The following is a 21,503-nucleotide window of genomic DNA, read 5'->3' as shown; positions in this document are numbered from 1 at the left end:
AACTACTTAAATGTAACCCAAAGTAAGTACTGCAGATGATCATTTTCAGTATTTCTAAAACTCTGTACCAAATCGACTAAGCCAATTTCTCCTCTTCCACGGCTTATCAGTAAGTTCAACAGACGGACGCTGGTGTACGAACATGGAGTCCATTGAAGATAAAAGAGCAAAACACAAACTGAACATAGTTTGGGATCTCCTCTTACCATCTCGCATTAGCTCGCATAATGCCAACTACCTTGAGCCCAAGGACTAGTTACCACATGAGCTGTACTAAGCTTCTGTGATTCTGTCTGTGGAGCTAACAACTAAAGATCAAATATGTAAGGTCTTGCACTGGTATGATATAAAAATACTTTATTTACTAATAAGCTGGTATTATGGGAATGTTTTTTAAAAGTTATATTTAAGAGCTACATGCTGGGCCGGGCACGGTGGCCCATGCCTGTAATCCCAGCACTTTGGGAGGACGAGGTGGGCAGATCATGAGGTCAGGAGATCGAGACCATCCTGGCTAACACGGTGAAACCCTGTCTCTACTAAAAAAAAATACAAAAAATTAGCTGGGCATGGTGGCAGGTGCCTGTAGTCTCAGCTACTCGGGAGGCGGAGCTTGCAGTGAGCCAAGATTGCGCCACTTCACTTCAGCCTGGGCAACAGAGTGAAACTCCATCTCAAAAAAAAAAAAAAAAAAAGAGCTACATGCTGAAATATTTATAGAAAAAGTGGTAGGCCGGGCACAGTGGCTCACGCCTGTAGTCTCAGCACTTTGGGAGGCCGAGGTGGGCGGATCACCTGAGGTCAGGAGTTCGAGACCAGCCTGGCCAACATGGTCTCTACTAAAATACAAAAACTAGCCAGGCATGGTGGCATGCGCCTGTAATCCCAGCTGCTTGGGAGGCTGAGGCAGCAGAATTGTTTGAACCTGGGAGGCAGAGCTTGCAGTGAGCTGAGTTCGTGCCACTGCACTCCAGCCTGGGTGACAGAGCGAGACTTCGTCTCCCAAAAAAAAAAAAAAAAAATATATATATATATATATATATATATATATATACATGGACTATTTCTAAATGATCAAGGTAGGGAGGTATGAACAGTGTGTTGGGGGCGTGTCGATAAAACAAAATTGACCGTGAGCTATAAGAACTGACATTAGGCTAGGCGTAGTGGCTCACACCTGTAATATCAGAATTTTGGGAGGCTGAGGAAGGAGGATCTATTGAGCTCAGGAGTTCAAGACCAGCCTGGGCAACATAGCAAGACCCCCATTCTCTACAGAAAATTTTTTAAAAATTAGCCAGGCATTGTGGCGCACACCAGTAGTCCCAGCTACTGGGGGAGACTGAGGTGGGAGGATCACCTGAGCCCAAGAAGTCAAGGCTGCAGTGAGCTATGATGGCACCACTGCACTCCAGACTGGGTGACAGAGTGAGACCTTGTCTTTAAAAAAAAAAAAAAAAGAACTGACATTAATAAGACAATAAGATTGGAGTTAGGCAATAGGTATGGGGGGGTCATTCCTTCTTCTGTATACATTTGCACTGGTCTATAGTAAACAGTGTACACACATACGTCATCAGTTGGCAAATGTGAATAATTTAAATTATAAAAGAGACGTCCCAGACAAAAATCAAACCAAGACATGTAACTGAGGCAGCGGTCTTGAACAAAGTTATCCTTATATGACAAAACCTCTTTCATTTTTAAGTGGAACCGTAAGTTTTCTGAGTTAAATCGTAACTGGTCACAATCCCACAGCACCCTTGTCTTCTCATGGTATTTTTTTACATTACCTGTGCTGGCTTCTCCTGAAGAAACTGAACTTCTCCATCTTGAAGAAATGTAAGGAATCGAGGGATGATATGTTCTAGGAATGTAGAATACTGAGGAGATGACGTGACATTCTAATTGTGCAAAAATAAAAGACCCCATTCAGTTATGTGTATGTATTTTCATTTCAAATTCACACATTATAATAACTGCAAAGGAATATAAAACATTTTAGCCAAAAGCAAATTTGTACTACTTGTATTATTTAGTAATAACATAATTTTAAATTAGGATGATTGTATTTCTGAAATCCAATTCAGGAGAACTAAGTGCTAACTTTTCCTATTAAAATTAGAAATACCAATCCTTTGGAAAATGCTGAACCTGGAACCCGTACTAGCTTGTCTCTGCCACGATCTAAGTATGAAACCTCTATGAAGTTATTTAGCTTCTAGGTCTCAGTTTCTTGATCTGGAAAATGAAGAGCCTGAGCAAACCAATGTATTAGTTAGATGTATATTCATTATGTACTAATTAGATGTATACTAATTACATTATAATCTAATCTAATCCATTACTGATCCTAGTACTGATTTCAAAAGAATAGGAAGGGCCGGGCACTGTAGCTCATGCCTGTAATCCCACCACTTCAGGAGGCTGAGGCAGGAGGATCCCTTGAGCCCAGAAGTTCAAGACCAGCCTGGGCAACAGAGCAAGACTCCATCTCTACAAAAAAATTTTTTTAAAAAGCTGGGCATTGTGGCACGTGCCTGTGCTGTGGTCTTAGCTACTCAGAGGGCTGAAATAAAAGGATCACTTCAGACTGGGAGTTCAAGGCAGCAGTGAGCTATGATGGTGCCATTGCACTCCAGCCTGGGCAACAGCATGAGATCCTGTCTCTATTTAAAAAAAAAAAAAAAAAAAAAAAAGGAGAATAGGAAATAAAACTATAGCATGAAGATACTAGGGCAGTTTCTGGGTCCCACTTAGGAAGTAGAAACTTTGGACAGTTACCTAAACTCTCTGGGGATATTATTTCCCGCCTTCCTTATAGGACTATTGTGAAGACTGCATGAGTTAATATATGCAAAGTTTATGAAGTTTCTAACCCTGCCTACAGGAAATGCTCGGAAGTGTTGTGTTGTTATTTACAGAGCGCTTACACGTCAAATACTGTGTTGTGTGCCTTTTAGTCTTTCTCATTTAGTCTGAGATGGGTATTATCTCTAAGATAGGTATTACCTCCATTTCACAGATAAGGAAAGAGGATCTAAGAGGTTAAGTTTTGAAAATGGGCACACTGGCTGGTCTGTAGTCCCAGCTACTCAGGAGGCTGAAGTGGGAGGATCACTGGAGCCCAGGAATTGGAGGCCAGCCTGGGCAATATAGCAAGACCTCATATCAAAAAAAAAAAAAAAAAAAGGTAAAGTTTTGGAAGTGGATTCAAATCAAGTATATCTAACACCCAAATCCTTTTTCTTGTTTAATGCTTCACTTATTCATTCAACAAATATTTACTAAACTCCTATCATGTGCTCAAAAGGGATAAAATAATGAACAGAACACATAATATTCATGCCCTCAGAGATGGGGGAGGCAGCAGCAGAAGGGAGACAGATATCAAACAAAAAGACTAAGGATACAGAACCATGAGGGGGGATATGCTAACAACTAAGGGAACATATAACTGTGAGACATCATTTACTAAATGTAACCAAGGGCGGAGGACACCTCCCTGAAGAAGTGACATTTACACTAAAACTTGAAAGGCAAGTAAGGGCTACCCATGAAAAGGTAGAAAAGAAGATTCTAAGAAAATCACATGCAAAGCCACGAAATCAAGAGAAAGCACGTGTAAAAGGCATATCAACAGAGTTCAGCATGATGGAGAAGGAAGCATAAAACAAAGGAGTTCAACTTTTAAGTTTTTTTTTGAGACGGAGTCTTACTCTGTCCCCCAGGCTGGAGTGCAATGGCGTGATCTTGGCTCACTGCAAACTCTGCCTCCAGGATCCAAGTGATTCTCCTGCCTCAGCCTCTCGAGTAGCTGGGACTACAGGCATGCGCCACCACACCTGGCTAACTTTTTTTTTTTTTAAGTGGAGATAGGGTTTCACCATGTTGGTCAGGCTGGTCTTGAACTCCTCATCTCAGGTGATCCACCTGCCTTGGCCTCCCAAAGTGCTGGAATTACAGGCATGAGCCACCACACCTGGCCTGGAGTTCAACCTTTTTTTTTTTTTTTTTTTTTGAGACGGAGTCTCGCTCTGTCACCCAGGCTGGAGTACAGTGGCGTGATCTCGGCTCACTGCAAGCTCTGCCTCCTGGGTTCACGCCATTCTCCTGCCTCAGCCTCCCGAGTAGCTGGGACTACAGGCGCCCACCACCACGCCTGGCTAATTTTTTGTATTTTTGGTAGAGATGGGGTTTCACCGTGTTAGCCAGGATGGTCTCGATCTCCTGACCTCGTGATCTGCCGCCTCAGCCTCCCAAAGTGTTGGGATTACAGGCGTGAGCCACCGCACCTGTCCTGGAGTTCAACTGTTACTATCAGGAGTCTGACAAGCTGCTGAGACCAGACACCTGGGCAGTTAAATGTGGGGCTGAAGAGAAAGATCTGGAGTTGTCTATCATATAATGTAATTTCAGAAGAGGTGTCTATAAAGGAAGGACAGTGAAACAGTCAAAAATCAGAAAGCAGTATGGAGCAAGGAAAGAAAACCACTACGGTGTTTTTGTTTTTTTTTTTTTTTTTTTTTTTTTTGAGACGGAGTTTCACTCTTGTCACCAGGCTGGAGTGCAATGGCACAATCTCGGCTCACTGCAACCTCCGCCTCCAGGTTCAAGTGATTCTCCTGCCTCAGCCTCCGGAGTAGCTGGGATTACAGAGCCCACCACCATGCCCAGCTAACACACCTGAGCACCTGTCTCCTGGGTCAACTCGGTGCAGATTTCTGGGGCCTCCACTCACACAGAACACTGTATGGGAGGCGGCCCCAGAAGCTGTGCAGGAATCAAATAGCTTCTCTTCAAGCAGACAGTGCATTTGTCGGGCAGAGGAACTGTGTTTGGCACCTTTCACCCCTAAAGGTTAAGACTTTTTATGAAACACCCACAATCAAGGATTCAAGGAAAAGAGGGAGAAGATTCATGCTGGAACACTGAACTAACTGCCAGGTTATCAAGAAGTCAAACATATTTGCCTGTAAGTCCATATTAACTACTAATTATACAGCTTTCAAATATCTGCATTTCAAATGTCTCTAGTAGGGCTGGGCACAGTGACTCACACCTGTAATCCTAGCACTTTATTTAGGAGGACAAGGTGGGACTATTGCTTGGGCCCAGGAGTTCAAGACCAGCTGGGGCAACATAACAAGACCATGTCTAAAAAAAAAAGAGAATTTCTCCAGTTAGAAAGATTCACTCAAGCTGGGCATGGCGGTGCACGCCTGTAGTCCCTGCTACTCGGGCTGAAGCAGGAACATCATTTGAGGCCAGGAGTTCAATGCTGTGGTATGCTATGATGGTGCCTGTGAATAGGTACTATACTCCATAGCGAGACGCTGTCTCTAAAAAAAATTTTTTATAATTAAAAAAAGATTCATTCAACAAGCTGCCTGGTTATTCTGCAAGTATCTCAACTCAGCCACCAGCTTTTTGATCCAGATAAATTGTTCATGTGATTCCTAACCTGAGGGTTTATTTTGTCTTGAAAGATGGCCCATTTAATAATGAACCTGTAAGACTCCTGAAATCACTGGGAGTTTTTAAATGTCACTCACTTCATGTAGACATTTTTCTGCACAGTAGCAATTTAGAGAACTGCTTCTTGATGGTCATTCTAGTATTTAATTCTTTGAAGAATTCAGTCATCTGAATTTCACTTAAGGTAAATGTTGATATACAGATTGCAAAAGTCATTACTTGGAAAAGCCCTAACTATACTGCCTCGCATAGATACATATACATGGATATATATAGATATATATACTGTTGCCCAGGCTGGAGTGCAGTGGCATGATCTCCACTCATTGCAACCTCTACCTCCCAGGTTCAAGTGATTCTCTGCCTCAGCCTTCCGAGTAGCTGGGACTACAGGCCAGGCATGTGCCACCATGCTCGGCTAGATTTTTGTATTTGGAGTAGAGACAGAGTTTCACCATGTTGGCCAGGTTGGTCTTGAACTCCTGGCCTCAAGTGATCCACCCGCCTCGGCCTCCCAAAGTGCTGGGATTACAGGCATCAGCCACCACATCCAGACTTGCCCCACTAACTTTTAGTTGTTAATCAATGCATCTGAGACCAAAAGCCAGGAAGGAGGTAACCTGCTAACTGCAAATACTAAAAAGAAGAATAAAGTCTCAAAACCTCAGAAGGGTCAGATATTTACAGATATTTAATCCAGATAGCCGTATGTCCATAGTCGGTGCCCTGACTCACCGGCTTGTTCCTGCAGGTTCACAGACTGTCTATGATTTCAGCCTCTCCAACAAACCTGCCAGAACTATGGTTCTCTCAGATCAGTTCTTCCAACAAAATGCAGAATGCAGGCATATCCTCTTCTGCCTCTCACCTCTTTATATATATATATTTTAAACAGCTCGTTTTAGCAGCTTGGGCAGAAAAGCAAGCTCTTTAGCTAGATCTCTAAACATTTCGTTTTTTTTTCTAGCTCAGCTCAAGGCAACAAGTCCTTAAAAATGTCTATTAAAAAGCTAAAATACTATCCATTACTACAAATAGTAGGGTATTTAATTCAACCCCACTAGCATGTATTTAATGTTTATTAATACAAAAGACCTTACAGAAGATAGGGAATATTTTCTCTATTGTTCTTTGATTATTATCCTCATATTAAAAAAAAGAAATGTTGGCTGGGCGCAGTGGGTTACACCTGTAATACCAGCACCTTGGGAAGCCAAAGCAGGAGGATCGCTTGAGCCCAGAGTTCGACCAGACTGGGCAACATAGCAAGACCCTGTCTCTAAAAAAAAAAAAAAGAAAAATTAGCCAAGCATAGTGTCTCGCACCTGTAATATCAACTACACAGGAGGACCACTTGAGCCCAGGAGTTCAAGGCTGCAGTGAGCTGTGACTGCACCACTGTACAACAAGACCCTGTCTCTTAAAATTTTTTTTAATCAAATAAACAATAGAAATCGGAAACGTGATCCTTTTGTAGTTTGTAAGTGTGATGATTGGGGTTTCAAGCTCATGTGTGAGACGTGCCTCCCTCAAACCTTGTTATGATATCAGCACATTACTCATCTGATGTGACAAAAATAAGTAACAAATGTGACTTTCTCATCTGTCTATGAGACTAACTGGTACCCAGGTGAACCAAAAAGTTGGGCAAAATACGAGATAACTTTTTTCAGGTATTGGATTAGGGCCAGTAACAGAGCATGACTTCCAAGAGAAGAGAAATTTACATGCTGAGCCCCATGACCACCATGGCTCTCTGCCTAGGTACAATTTTCCAACTGGGGTTCAGCAAGCTGGGTCCAAGCAGGGGTCAGGGCCTGCTGAGCTGAGGAGTAAAATCCTCAGTGTTCAGGAGAGCTAAAGTGGCTGGAATCTGCAGGGCACAGCACCAGAGAAAAGCAAACCACAGAGCAGGGGAATGGGGAGTGTCTCCAGTGAGGCTAGCTGAGGGCTGGACTGCACACACACAGGGTGACACTGCCTGAAGCTCACCACAGTGTACCTGCTGTAAGACTGAGAGATGCGGCTGGGCGTGGTGGCTCACGTTTGTAATCCTAGCATTTTGGGAGGCTGAGTGGGTGGATCGCTTGAGGTCAGGAGTTCGTGACCAGCCTGGGCAACATGGCAAAACCCCATCTCTACTAAAAATACAAAAATTAGTGGGGCATGGTGGTGCACATCTGTGGTCCCAGCTACTCCAGAGGCTGAGGTGGGCCCAGGAAGTTGAGACTGCAGTGAGCTATGACCACACCACTGTACTCCAGCCTGGGTGACAGAGGGAGACCCTCAAAAAAAAAAAAAAAAAAAAAATTGCAAGATGAATGAAGATACCATACATCTAGCAATGTTAGAGGATGCTGGATTTCAAGCCTAGCCAGAATGCAAAGACCTACTTAACATCTTAATAACATCCCAGACCTCACACATCCAGCTAGACCATGTCCTAGAATAAGGCCTATTCTAGACCAACCCCAACAAAGCCTAAAATCAACCTCTGATGAGATCCACAGGCAGAATTTGGAGGTTGAATCCCACCAAGTTAGAGACCTGAGAAATACCCTGGGCTATCCACAGATCCTCCCCAAAACATAAAACCAAGCCTATGCAAATTCAGTGGGATCAACTGGTAACTGAACTGCCTACTACGACAAAACGTCGACATTCTTCAGAGAGAGATAACAGGATCTAGAGTCCCTACGATGTCTCACAAGTAATGTCCACTGTACAATAAAAAAATTACTAGACGGTTGGGCACAGTGGCTCACATCCATAATCCCAGCACTTTGGGAGGCTGAGGCAGGTGGATTGTTTGAGTCCAGGAGTTTGAGACCAGCCTGGGCAACGTGGTGAAACCTCATCTCTACAAAATATACAAAAATTAGCCAGGCGTGGTAGTACATGCTTGTAGTCCCAGCTACTTAAGAGGCTGAGTGGAAGGCTCACCTGAGCCCAAGAGGTTGAGGTTGCTGTGAGCTGAAATTGTACCACTGCACTCCAGCCTGGATGACAGTAAGACCTTGTCTCCAAATATATAAATTACTAGACAAAGAAACAGGATAACGTGGCCCACAGCCAATAGAAATTGACCTTCATATAGCCCAAATATTGGCTTCAATACTCGAAGACTTTAAAGCAGCCCTCATACAGTAAATATGCTCAAAACATAAAAGAAGAATATGGTCTTAATAAACGAAGATGGGGAATCTGCAGATAAATGAAATCTATGAAGAACCAAATGGAAATTCTAGAACTGAAACCACAATAACTCAAATTTAAAACAATACAAAAAATAAACTGAAATTCTAAGAAAACCCCAGCAGGTTGGAGATAACAAAAAAATTCTCAGAAGATCAGAAATTATCCAATCTAAAGGACAAAAAGAAAAAAGAATGAAGAAAAACAAAAAGTGTCTGAGGGACATGCAGGACAATATAAAATTGCGGGACGTGAGGTCCACAAGAGAGAAAGTTCTTTCTTGATCAAGGTCACAGATGTTCTAATTAGCAGAACCAGAAATGACATCCAGATCTCATTGCATAAGAATACACCATCAAACTACCTGAACATAACAAATTCACAACATAAATCTGAGTGCATCTCGGCCGGGCACAGTGGCTCATGCCTGTAATCCCAGCACTTTGGGAGGCCAAGGCAGGAGGATCACCTGAGGTCGGAGTTCAAGGAAAGCCTGGCCAACATGGTAAAACCCCGTCTCTACTAAAAATAAAAAAAATCAGCCGGGTGTGGTGCACACCTGTAATCCCAACTACTTGGGAGGCTAAGGCAGGAGAATCGCTTGAACCCGGGAGGCGGAGGTTGCAGTGAGCCAAGATCATGCCACTGCACTCCAGCCTGGGCGACACAGCCAGACTCCGCCTCAAAAAAGACAATAAACAGGCCAGGTGAGGTGGCTCACGCCTATAATGCCAGCACCTTGAGAGGCTGAGGCAGGTAGATCACCTGAGGTCAGGAGTTCAAGGCCAGCCTGACCAACATGGTGAAACTCCGTCTCTACTAAAAATACAAAAATTACCCGGGCATGGTGGAAGGCACCTATAATCTCAGCTACTCTGGAGGCTGAGTCAGGAGAATTGCTTGAACCCGGAAGGCAGAGGCTGCAGTGAGCCAAGATCACGCCACTGTACCCCAGCCTGGGCGACAAGAGCGAAACTCCGTCTCAAAAAAAAAAAAAAAAAAGAAAGAAAGAAAAATACAAGAATAAATCTGAGTGCATCCCAACAGGCATGGTAGCCTATAAGAGCTACCATATTTTAAAATGAAAAAATGTTGTTAAACCAACCAAAACAAAACTGACAATCCTCAACATGGTACGGGGTTCGCTATCACTAGCGCGAAGATGGAAAACACTGTGTACAAAGTTTCAGATTTCAGTTTCGAAATATAATAAATTACTTGAACAAAGACAATGATCTTTGAGTTGCTAGTAAAAAGACTGACAAAGCAGGAACAGGAAAGTGCGTAAGAATATTCACCTCAAAATGAAATATACAAAATATAATGCTCATACCTCAAAATTTTCACTAACTTCTTGCATCATTTTCAACTTTGTTTCATCAGCTGTGAACAGCAAAACAAGCATCAGGTAATTGAAATTATGTTAAGGAAATTATGTTAATGCAAAACTTGGATTTAGTAATTTAAGAGAAGCAATCAGATCTTATCAGTTTGACTGTCATGGCCTAATAGAAGGCACATAGCTAGTTCCCTACAACCAGTCGCACACATTTGTACTCCCAGGCATACACGTGCATGCGCTGACAAGCATATACACACACACACAAACACACACACGTGCCTCTTGGGGGCTCCAGCTAGTATTACTCATCACTTTGCTTCTCTACAAGGTAGAGAAAAGGAAAACGAGAATAAAAGTTAATGTTACGATTAATCTCAAAGTGCACAACATTTGAGCTGAGATAAATGTGTCATATTTATGCATTTCTTTTTTTTCTTTTCTTTTTTTTTTGAGAGGGAGTCTCGCTCTGTCACCCAGGCTGGAGTGCAGTGGTGTGATCTCAGCTCACTGCAACCTCTGCCTTCCGGGTTCAAGCGATCCTCCTGCCTTAGCCTCCCAAGTAGCTGGGACTACAGGCGTGAGCCACCACGCCTGGCTAATTTTTGTATTTTAGTAGAGACGTGGTTTCACCACGTTGGCCAGGCTAGTCTGAAACTCCTGATATCAGGTGATCCACCCGCCTCGGCCTCCCAAAGTGCTGGGATTGCAGACGTGAGGCACCGCATCCAGCCTTATTTACACATTTCTTAATGACAAAAAGGATCAACTCACGTGTATTCACATCTGTGAGAGCTGCTACGAACTGAAGGTACTTTTTCATCAAAGTGGTCTGGTCAACGACCGTGGCCCCCTGTGTTGCAACAAACGCCATTTTTCTTTTGGGCTGGTTTGCTTCTCAAGAGAAAAGTATCAGGTCCATGAGTTCAGCCAGCCTATGAAAAGAAGCATAGAGTTGGTCAACTTACGGAGGCCACAGGATCACAATCTCTGTGAAAATCTTACCTAAATGCCTATATAATCGATATGCTTTCATCTTAATCCAGAATCTAACACTATTTCTTCTGGTTTTTTTAATATGAAGTTTACCCAACTCCATTTTGTCTATTAATTTTGAAACATGATTTTTGTAAGCAGATACTGTTCTTTCCTACGGTATTTTCTCTTTCTCTGAGTCAGGGGTTGGCAAACATTTTCTGTAAAGAGCCACATAGTAGATATTTTAATCTTTGTGGCCACGCAGTCTGTCACAACTACTCAGCTTTGCTATAACCAGAAAGCAGTCACAGACAGACAACATGTAAATAAATGAGGCTGTGTTCCAATAAAACTTTATTTATGGACACTGAAATCTGAATTTCATGTAACTCTCATTTACCATGAAATATCCTTCCTCTTTTCCCCAGCCATTTAAAAATATAAAACCATTCTTAGTTCATGGGCGGTATAAAAACATGCAGCAGGCCAGGCGCAGTGGCTCACGCCTGGAATCCCAGCACTTAGGAAGGCGAAGGCAGGGAGATCACGAGGTCAGGAGTTCCAGACCAGCGTAGCAAACATGAGGAAACCCCATCTCTACTAAAAATACAAAAATTAGCCAGGCGTGGTAGCCGGCACCTGTAATCCCAGCTACTCAGGAGGCTGAAGCAGAATCACTTGAACCCGGGAGGTGGAGATTGCAGTGAGCCAAGATTGTGCCACTGCACTCCATCCTGGGCAATAGAGCAAGATTCAGTCTCGGGGGAAAAAAAAAAAAACGCAGGCAGCAGGCTGGATTGGGGCAACCTTGGTCGTACGTGTGACTGGTTCCCAAACTTCAGCGGACATCAAAATCCCCAAGTGCCAAAGGTGGGCTCCCAAGCAGCACCCCTCCAGACTGTGGTTATGTGAAGGGCACGGGAAACCATAAATTCTGTTTGTAGCTGCCAGGCAGTAGGCACTCAACGGCTGCTCCCAGCTGACACACAGATGGAGACTTGGTTTCTATTTTAACAGGTGTCACAAAGTATCCCGAGAAGCTGGTGAAATAAGTTGCTTTCACCCCTCCTCCTTCCATCATCCCGCTTTGCACTAACAGGTGGTTTCACGGCTTCGTTTTCCTTCAACAGACACATCAGGACCTCCTTTGCTGGCCTACCGGATACACTGCTTTGCAGCTGACACAGGTGACACTAGAGAGCTCCTTCCGGCCACTCTCTCCTAGACACCAAAAACCCTTCTTCCATACAGAGAGCATGCCCACAGGTGTCCCACAACAAGCCCACCAGAAGCCCCAGCCCGCTGGCTCCGGGTAGGAAAAGCCACGAAGGAAACAAAGGCGGGGGAGTCTGTCATGCCCTGCTAGAGGACCTGGCAACTGCCTGTTTCAGATGACACCCTCTTCCCCATCTCCATCGGCCCAAAGCATGGGGGTCACGGCCTCTCCCTACCCATCCCCATCCGAGGGGACCCAGGACTCGGGATCACGGTCTCTCCCTACCCATCCCCATCCGAGGGGACCCAGGACTCGGGATCACGGTCTCTCCCTACCCATCCCCATCCGAGGGGACCCAAGACTCGGAAGTCACGGCCTCTCCCTGCCCATCCCCATCCCAGGGGACCCAAGACTCGGGGTCACGGCCTCTCCCTGCCTAAGAACCTCCCTAGTCCTGTCCAAACTTCCCCCTTCCCACGGAAGTCGTCAACTCTTCCACTTCCCGGGGTCCCGCGGAGCCTGGGGGCCCTGGCCGGGGGAAAACGCCCCCATTCAGCGTGTCTGAGGGAAAGCAACTTCACCACGCCGGACGCCGAAGGCCCAGGCCGGGCCGGCGCCGCGCCCGCTCCTACTCCCGGGGACAAACTGCCCCGCCGCCCCCAGACCCCGCCGAGCCCTGCCTGAGGCGGCGCCGCCGGGCCAGAGGGGGCGCTGTGGTCGCCGCTACCTTCGCTCCCCGCGCCGGGCCTAACGAGTCCAGTGCCTGCGTAGAGGCCCGGAGGTGCCAGGTTGGCCGGGGGGGCGCCTCCGGAGGGACAGGCCCCCAACGTCCCACCCGACCTCTCAGCTCACAAACGGCCCTTCGGTTCCCTCCTTTTGTCGCCGTCCCCGGCGCTCCGCGACCGCGTCCCAGGCGAAGCTACGGCGAGCGCCGAGCGCCAATTCCCGCGCCCGCGAGCGCTGCGCCTCCCACAGCTTCCTCTCAGCTCGGCCGCAAACGCCATCGGCCCGCAGCCCCGGGTGGGCTCTGGCTGGGGCCTAGGGGATCCCGAGGCGCTCAGAGCCCCCCGCTCCATCCCTCTGCGGAGCCGCCGCGCCGCAGAGGCCTCCCCGCGCCTGGGGGCCGCGCGCACCTCCCGGGGCCGTTCGGACGCCCGCCGGCCAACTTACCCCGACCTCGGCGGCCCGGCTCCTGCAGGCCCGGCCCGCGACCCCTGCGACCCCCAGCCGAGCCCTCGTCGCAGCCGCTCAGCCGCGCGCAGTCCCGCCCCCGCTTAAAGCGGCAGCGCCAGCCGACCGAGCACCAAGCCCCGGCGCGCCGCCCCCAAGTGGGTGCGGCCTGCGCGGGCACGGGGAGGGGCGTCCGCCGTCCGGGCGGGCCCCGGCCCTTTAAACCACCGACAGCCATGACTGGGCCGGGCCGGCGCCCAGGTTCTAGGGGCTCCTTTTTCCCTGAGTCTCTTCCCAGGAGCCAGGCCTCGGGGAATGCCCGGGGACCCTGGGGGCGGTGGGCACCTGTGGGGTGGGGGGGGGGGGGTCTTCCCGAGTTGGCAGCGATGGGGCCCAGGTATTGTCCACCACTGGACTGAAGGTGGCAGGCAGGGTAGGGTTTGCCACCCCTACTGCTCGCTCCCGGTCCCCGCTGCCCTCCTGGGGTTCTTCTCGGGCCGCAGAATGGAGAGGAGGCCAGGAGGGTCTTTGGGACGGCTGGAGATGGACCGAGACCCTGTTAGTAAAAGAAAGTCCGGGTGGGCTTTCTGGAAGTGGCCGCCCAGGTGCAGAAAGGCCCCATTGATTCTGCAGCTGCTTTACCTCCGAGGCTGGATCCACATGGCAGGCAGTGCTACCTCCAACAAAACTGGACGGAGAGAGGCCTCAGGCCAGGCCAGAGCAATGAAGGGATAGAGTGGGGATGGAGCCAGGGGAGGTGGCATGGGCCAGACCAAAAGGTGTCTCCAAGGGAAAGGTACAGTCAGGCGCCATGGTTACCATGTTACAGGGACAGAGTGTGGAAGCATGACGTGAACTTGGCCACCTCCAGGCCCTGGTTCCACCTCCTACACCTTCCTTCACCTACCCCCCACCCTCACCCCATTTATCACTAACCCACCAAGATCATTATGTTTCCTTCCTAGACACATCTCACACCCTACAATAAATAAATGTTTCAGTCCCCGTGGATACCCTGGAGGGGAGGTGCTCTTTTCTGAAACAAGCTCCTTGCTCGTTTAATGTTGCCACACGCGAACAAGGCCACAGCTGAAATGTTGGGATTGTGAATGGATGTTTTTAGTACCAGTTAATTCTGCCCCAGGATAAACAAAATGGCTCAGAATAGCCCTTCCATCACGGAAGAGGTTGCCTGTTTGCAAGCAAAATCTGCTATTGTCTTACCTCCACTGCCCCCAAAAAAGTGGGATGTCCAAGACGGCTGTGGTGGCTCATGCCTGTAATCCCAGCATTTCAGGAGGCCAAGGTGGGAGGACTGTTTGAGTTCAGGAGTTCATGACCAGCCGGGGCAACATAGCGAGACCTCGTCTTTGCAAAAAATACAAAAATTAGTCGGGCTTAGTGGCAGGCACCTGTGGTCCCAGCTACTGGGGAGGCTGAGGTGGGAGTGAGACTTTGTCTCAGAAAATAAAAATAAAAAAAGAATAAGATCTCCAAAGTTGAAGACTGAAATATTTGAGGGCTGAAATTAGTGTGCTAAACAATTGTTTAATATTGTTTTTTGAGGGGAGTTAGGAAAACAGCTGTAGAAGCTTTTTTAAAATAAGTTTTGGCTCAATTGCATATGATAAAGACCTACAGTCAAGCCTGGCCCTAACACTGGCAAAAATCCCTGCACTTTCAGGTGGCCTAAGTGTCTATCAAAGTAGTCATTCACACTTTCATGATTTTTGCCTGTTTTCTTGTCTGTCTCCTGAATTAGAGGTGAGGGACAGTGTCAACTTCATCCTGATCAGGTAAATTAGATCGCATTCACTCCTCTGCCTAAAATCCTTCAGGATTTTTGGAGATTTTTTCGGAATCCCAGCTATTCAGGAGGCTGAGGTGGGAGGATTGCTTCAGGCAAGAAATTTGAGACCAGCTTGGGCAACATAGTGAGACCCCATCTCTAAAAAATATTTTAAAAATTATCAGGGCATGGTGGCATGCACCTGAAGTCCCAGCTACTCGGGAGGCTAAGGCAGGAGGATCGCTTAAGCCCAGGAGTTCAAGTCTGCAGTTAGCTATGATCACGCTACTGCACTCCAGCCTAGGCAACAGAGAGAGGCCCTATCTCTAAAAAACAAAGGAATAGGCCAGGTTCGGTGGCTCACACCTGTAATCCCAACACTTTGGGAGGCTGAGGCGGGTGGATCACTTGAGGCCAGGAGTTTGAGACCAGCCTGGCCAACATGGTGAAACCCCATCTCTACTAAAAATACAAAAATTAGCCAGGCGTGGTGGTGGGTGCCTGTAATCCCAGCTATTTGGGAGGCTGAGGCAGGAGAATCGCTTGAACCCAGGAGGCGGAGGTTGCAGTGAGCCAAGATGGCACCACTGCACTCCAGCCTGGGTGACAGAGCAAGACTCTGTCTCAAAAAAAAAAAAAGGATATCCCTGAACTCATTTTGTCCCCTCCAAGCTACCCCAGGATTTAGCCCCAAATGCGTCTCCCAGGAGCTGATTCCGAGTCATTGTTACCTGCCCAGCGGCCCCACACCTCCCATAGTTAATTTCCAATGCAGGACAATGAGGATGTGTGGTGGGGATACGGACCCAAGGGCTGTTGCCCTCGAATGACCAAAGAAGATTTGATTATAACACCTTGCTAGGGCCAACAGACCAACTAACACTAACTTGCTTTAGAAAGACTTTCATCAACAAGAATTGACACCAAAGAAGTGTGAACTTTTCATTACCCAGAAAAATTTAATTAACCAAAACAGCCACCGTCCCTCCCCCATCGCCCCCCCATCCCCGCCCAGAGCCAGGCGAATGAGGTCTGACTGTTCACAGCATCTGATCTGTCCCCAGGTCCCAGACCGTTACCTGTGGCTGCTGTTCTGGACGTTTGGCCCCAGGCATTGCCTGTTAAGTTTGCCCTCGGTGTCTGTTCTGACCGATGCTCATCTCACCAGGGGAGAGAATGTCCCCTCTGTGTTGCTTTGTGATCATATGAGATGGTGTCTGCGAAAGCAGTCCAAGGTCAGTCCGGGGGAGGCACGGACAAATGGTTTCCAACACCGAATCATGTTCAAGGCTTTGGGGGCGTTATCAAGGGGAGGCCTCATCTTATTCTTTCAGCCATTCCACAAGCATCTACTTTGCACCAAACTACGTGCTAAGTACCAGGCACACAGACACATGGCATAGGCGAGGATGCTGGGAGGAGGGTCAAAGTCACCCTGGTAAGAGGTATCTGTGGCCCCTATAGGCTAGACTGGGAGAATTTGTGGAAAAAAAAAATGACTCTTGAGGCCGAGCACGGTGGCTTATGCTTGTAATTCCAGTATTTTGGGAGGCTGAGGCAGGAGGATCACTTGAGACTAGGAGCTCGAGACCAGCCTGGGCAACATAGTGAGACCCCCATCTCTACCAAAAATCTGAAAAATTAGCTGGGCATGGTAGTGCATGCCTGTAGTCTCAGCTACTTGGGAGGCTGAGGTGGGAGGATCACTTAAGCCCAAGGGTTAGAGGGTGCAGTGACCTATGAGTCACAATTGTGCCACTGCACTCCAGACTGGGCAACAGGGAGAGAACCTGTCTCAAAAAAAAAAGGAGGATGACCAAGAAGACTCTTGGGATGGTCAGACGCATTTGTACCCAGACAACTTAGTGCTGTGCTTTCCACTTCAGTAGCCACTAGCCCCATGTGCAGTGTGGCCCATCTGAATAGAGACAAAATTGCAGCATAAAATGCACACGAGATGGTGAACCCTTACGACAAAAAAAAAAAAAAAAAAAAAAGGCTAGAATGTAGTGGCGCAATCTTGGCTCACTGCAACCTCTGCCCCTCAGGTTGAAGAGATTCCTGTACCTCAGCCTCCAGAGTAGCTGGGATTACAGCACCTGCCACCAGGTTTCCCCATGTTGGCCAGGCTGATCTCGAGCTCCTGGCCTCAAGAGATTCCCTGCCTCGGCCTCCCACAGTGTTGAGATTATAGGCATGAGCTGCTGCTCCCTGGTTATTGATCATTTTTACGTTGATTATATGTTGAGATGATATTTTGAATATGTTGAGTTTTGTAACAGCATTAAAATTGATTTCACTTATTTCTTTTTCTTTTTTGAATTGTGGCTACTTGAAAATTTAAAATTACATACATGGCTCCAATTCTGTTTCTAGCCAACAACATTAATTTAGGAAAGCCAAGCTGCACTTGGTGGTGCACACCTGTAATCCTTGCTACTCTGGAGGCCGAGGTGGAAGGATCGCTTGCGGTCAGGAGTCTGAGACTAACCTGGGCAACGTAAAGAGACCCCTCTCTGAAAGAAAAGAAAAGAAAAAATAAAAGAAAATCTAGCTCTCTGGACTGGGCATGGTGGCTCACGCCTGTAATCCTAGCACTTTGGGAGGCAGAGGCAGGCAGATCACTTGAGGCCAGGAGTTCGAGACCAGCCTGGCCAAAATGGTGAAACCCCGTCTCTACTAAGAAATACAAAAATTAGCTGGGCATGGTGGTGCATGCCTGTAATCCCAGCTACTCAGGAGGCTGAAGCAGGAGAGTTGCTTGAATCCAGGAGGCGGAGGTTGCAGTGAGCCAAGATCATGCCACTGCACTCCAGCCTAGGCAACATTTTTGAGACTCCATCTCAAAAAATAAAAGAAAAAGAAAAAAGTAAAAAGGAAACCTAGCCTTCTGAGAGGATTTCCTGCCCCTCCCTTATCAGATACTCCCTGGAAGAGTGAAGCTTCCCAGCCTGCTATGGGATGGAGCAGAGATGGGTACTGTGAGGGTGGTGGTGGTGGTGATGGGGTAAGAGTAATGCCTATGGAAAATCCTGGCCGGGCGCGGTGGCTCATGCCTGTAATCCCAGCGCTTTGAGAGGCCGAGGCGGGTGGATCACCTGAAGTCAGGAGTTCAAGACCAGCTTGGCCAACATGGTGAAACCCCATCTCTACTAAAAAAAAAAAAAAAAAAAAAAAAAAAAAAAATTAGCCAGGCATGGTGGCAGGCATGTGTAATCCCAGTTGCTTGGGAGTCTGAGGCAGAAGAATTGTTTGAACCTGGGAGCCAGAGGTTGCAGTGAGCCGAGATCACACCACTGTGCTCTAGCCTGGGTGACAGAGCAAGACTCCGTCTCAAAAAAAAAAAAAAAAAGAAAAGAAAAGAAAATCCTGGGTGGCAAACAAGAATCAGCCAAAGGGTGGCATCAGCATCAATTTCAGGGTTGCCTTGAAGGTGGCTTCCGTAACACTGTGGCTACTGTAAAATTGTTACTCAGTGAAATAAAGTTACACATTTTAGAAACAATACATCTTATGCTATTTGGTACATTTTTAAAAAGCAGGAACAACCTGACCTTCCAATTATGTTAAACCGTCTTAAAGATTTGCAACTCTGCAACCTTGACTGTTTTCTTCTCAAGTGCTTCAAAGACCTGCTGAACAAGCCAATTCCTTCCAAGTCCTTCAGCAATTCCCATTTGACACCCAACACTGATTGAACCCTTTACTATGTCCTAAGCTGTGTTCTACGTGTTAATTCCTTTTATCCTTATAGTAGTCTCATAGTGTTGGGACTATTATTATGCCCATTTTAAAGAAAAAGGGGGCCTGACATGGTGGCTCATGCCTGTAGTCCCAGCTAATCTGGAGGCTGAAGCAGGAGGATTGCTTGAGCTCAGGAGTTTGAGACCAGTCTGAGCAACCTAGCAAGATCCCATCTCTGTAAAAAATAATTTTTAAAACATTAGCAGAGAGAAAAATGACTTCTCCAAGGTCCTGTAACTCTCAGGGAGAACCCAAAGTCCCCTTGTTCCTAGGCCTGGTATTTATCACCACCGTGGCAGTTGATGCCACTAGGGGGTGACATCTGTCTAGCACTTTTTTTTTTTTGAGATGGAGTCTCGTACCGTTGCCCAGGCTGGAGTGCAGTGGTGCAATCTCAGCTCACTGCAAGCTTTGCCTCCTGGGTTCACACCATACTCCTGCCTCAGCCTCCCGAGTAGCTGGGACTACAGATGCCTGCCACCACGCCCGGCTAATTTTTTGTGTTTTTTTTAAGTAGAGACAGGGTTTCACCGTGTTAGCCAGGATGGTCTCGATCTCCTGACCTCGTGATCTGCCCGCCTTGGCCTCCCAAAGTGCTGGGATTACAGGCGTGAGCCACCGCAACCGACCCACCCCCCAACTTTTTTTTTTTTTTGAGACGGAGTCTTGCTCTGTCACCCAGGCTGGAGTACAGAGGTGCAATCTTGGCTCACTGCAAACTCCGCCTCCGGGTTCAAGCGATTCTCCTTCCTCAGCCTCCCACGTAGCTGGGATTACAGGCGCCTGCCACTGGGTCGGGCTAATTTGTGTATTTTTAGTAGAGACGGGGTTTCACCATCTTGGTTAGGCTGGTCTCGAACTCCTGACCTCGTGATCCACCCGCCTCGGCCTCCCAAAGTGCTGGGATTACAGGTGTGAGTCACCGTGCCCTGCCCTGTCTAGCCCTTTTAACTTTTCATAGGGGCGCACTCAAATCTATTCTCCCTCCATTCCCTGAACACAGCAGTGGGGCCAGTGGGGCCAGTGGGGCCCATTCTCAGGGAAGCTCACAGCTGTCCCAGAGCCAGAGGCCCTTTAGACCAGTAGTCCCCAACCTTTTTGGCACCAAAGACAATGTTTCCACTAATGAGGGGTTGGAGGGATGGTTTCGGGATGATTCAAGTGCATTACTTTTATTGTATACTTTATTTCTATTATGATTACATACTCACCATCATGTAGAATCAGTGGGAGCCCTGAGCTTGTTTTCCTGCAACTAGATGGTCCCATCTGGGGATGATGGGAAACAGTGACAGAACATCAGGCATTAGATTCTCATAAGGAGCACGCAACCTTGATCCCTCACGTGAGCAGTTCACAGTAGGGTTTGCGCTCCTATGAGAATCGAATGCCCTGCTGATCTGCCAGGAGGTGGAGCTCAGCATGGCTCACAGGCCCTGCTCCCCTCCTGCTGTGCAGCCAGTTCCTAACAGGCTATGGACTGGTACTGGTGGCCAGGGGCTTGGAGACCCGGGCTTTAGACGCCTTGATGTCAATGCACTGGGTGGTGCCGTGATGGTCCATCCGTGCTCCACGAGCCAGAGAGGAGGTCAAAGGCCTTCACTGTGTGGAAGGATCCCTTGCCCAGGTGCCTGTAGCAAAGCAGAAGCATAGCTGGGACCAGAACCCACCGGGCTTCCAGCGTTTAAGGCCAGCCAGGCCCCTCCAGCTTCTAGGAGAGCCCAGCCCTGCTCCTCTAAGGCAAATGGCAGTAACTATGTAGGCTGGTCACCCCTCACCGCAGTTGCCTGACTCCCACAAGGCCCTCAGTGACAAAGAAGTGGCCCTGGGCCCAGATACGAGCAGGAGCCCCATCTTACAGCAGCTCCTGAGAGCTCTTGAGAGGGTAAACCGGGGGATGACATCAAGCCCAGCGCAGGGGCCAGGTGCTCAGGCCCCTCTGTCAAGAAGGGGCAAAAGGCTGGGCACAGTGGCTTACACCTGTAATCCCAACATTTTGGGAGGCTGAGGCGAGAGGATCACTTGAAGCCAGGAGTTTCAGACCAACCTGGCCAACATGGTGAAACCCCGTCTCTACTAAATATACAAAAATTAGCCAGGCCTGGTGGCGGGCACCTGTAATCCCAGCTTACTTGGGAGGCTGAGGCAGGAGAATCGCTTGAACCCGGTAGGCGGAGGTTGCAGTGAGCCGAGATCGCGCCATTCTGGGACAGAGCGAGACTCTGTCTCAAGATTAAAAAAAAAAAAGAAAGAAAGAAAAGAGGAAGCAGCAGCAGCAAGAGGAATTTCGAGGCCTTTCGCCCAGCGCCTGGCGCACCTTAAGCTCTCAACAGTTCTTGAATGAGGAGTAGCATCTCGGAGCCACGAGCGTGCAGAGAGAAGGCACCTGGAGGAGAGCCCCAAGGGACCTGCAGGCGGCTTGCGGCGCAGCGCACGCCCCTGGGGACGCTGAGTCAGAGCCGGCGGCATCGGATCCAGGGCGGGGAGGGGCTCGGGGGAAGGGAAAAATGCGGGTGCGGGGGGCGTGGTTTCGGGTAGTGGAGGGGAAGGATGCGGCCGAGGGTGGATTTGGGGTGGGGAGGGATGCGGGGAGG

At 48.0% G+C, this 21,503-nt stretch overlaps 1 protein-coding gene and 2 non-coding genes across 16 annotated transcripts in view; 1 reads left to right on the top strand and 2 right to left on the bottom strand.

Moving 5' to 3' along the window:
• TRRAP (transformation/transcription domain associated protein) overlaps window positions 1-13,536 on the bottom strand; it is a 135,431-nt gene extending 121,895 nt beyond the window's left edge. For 10 of the 14 annotated variants that reach the window (XM_054497101.2, XM_063668117.1, XM_063668120.1 and 7 more), the window contains exons 1-4: window positions 13,377-13,514; window positions 10,787-10,947; window positions 10,007-10,056; window positions 1,794-1,904 (exon numbers count right to left, since the gene is read on the bottom strand). In XM_054497101.2, the coding sequence (XP_054353076.1) occupies window positions 1,794-1,904; window positions 10,007-10,056; window positions 10,787-10,886 (261 nt within the window). In that variant the 5' untranslated portion in view covers window positions 10,887-10,947; window positions 13,377-13,514. Of the gene's footprint in view, window positions 1-1,793; window positions 1,905-10,006; window positions 10,057-10,786; window positions 10,948-12,933; window positions 13,128-13,376 lie in introns of those variants that run through there. The other 4 variants (XM_063668114.1, XM_063668119.1, XM_063668113.1 and 1 more) reach the window with 2 other exon arrangements.
• Window positions 6,944-7,047, top strand: LOC129041846 (small nucleolar RNA U13). Its single transcript, XR_008503977.1, has one exon. It is a non-coding gene; the product is annotated as a small nucleolar RNA U13 (small nucleolar RNA).
• Window positions 10,143-10,338, bottom strand: LOC129041883 (small nucleolar RNA ZL1). Its single transcript, XR_008503998.1, has one exon. It is a non-coding gene; the product is annotated as a small nucleolar RNA ZL1 (small nucleolar RNA).
• Window positions 13,537-21,503: the final 7,967 nt, after the last annotated feature.

This window comes from Pongo pygmaeus, chromosome 6 (assembly GCF_028885625.2).
Source record: "Pongo pygmaeus isolate AG05252 chromosome 6, NHGRI_mPonPyg2-v2.0_pri, whole genome shotgun sequence".
In the NCBI taxonomy this organism is placed as follows: Eukaryota; Metazoa; Chordata; class Mammalia; order Primates; family Hominidae; genus Pongo; species Pongo pygmaeus.
Note: the sequence above shows the minus strand (reverse complement) of the source record. Positions and strands in the feature narration are given on the sequence as shown.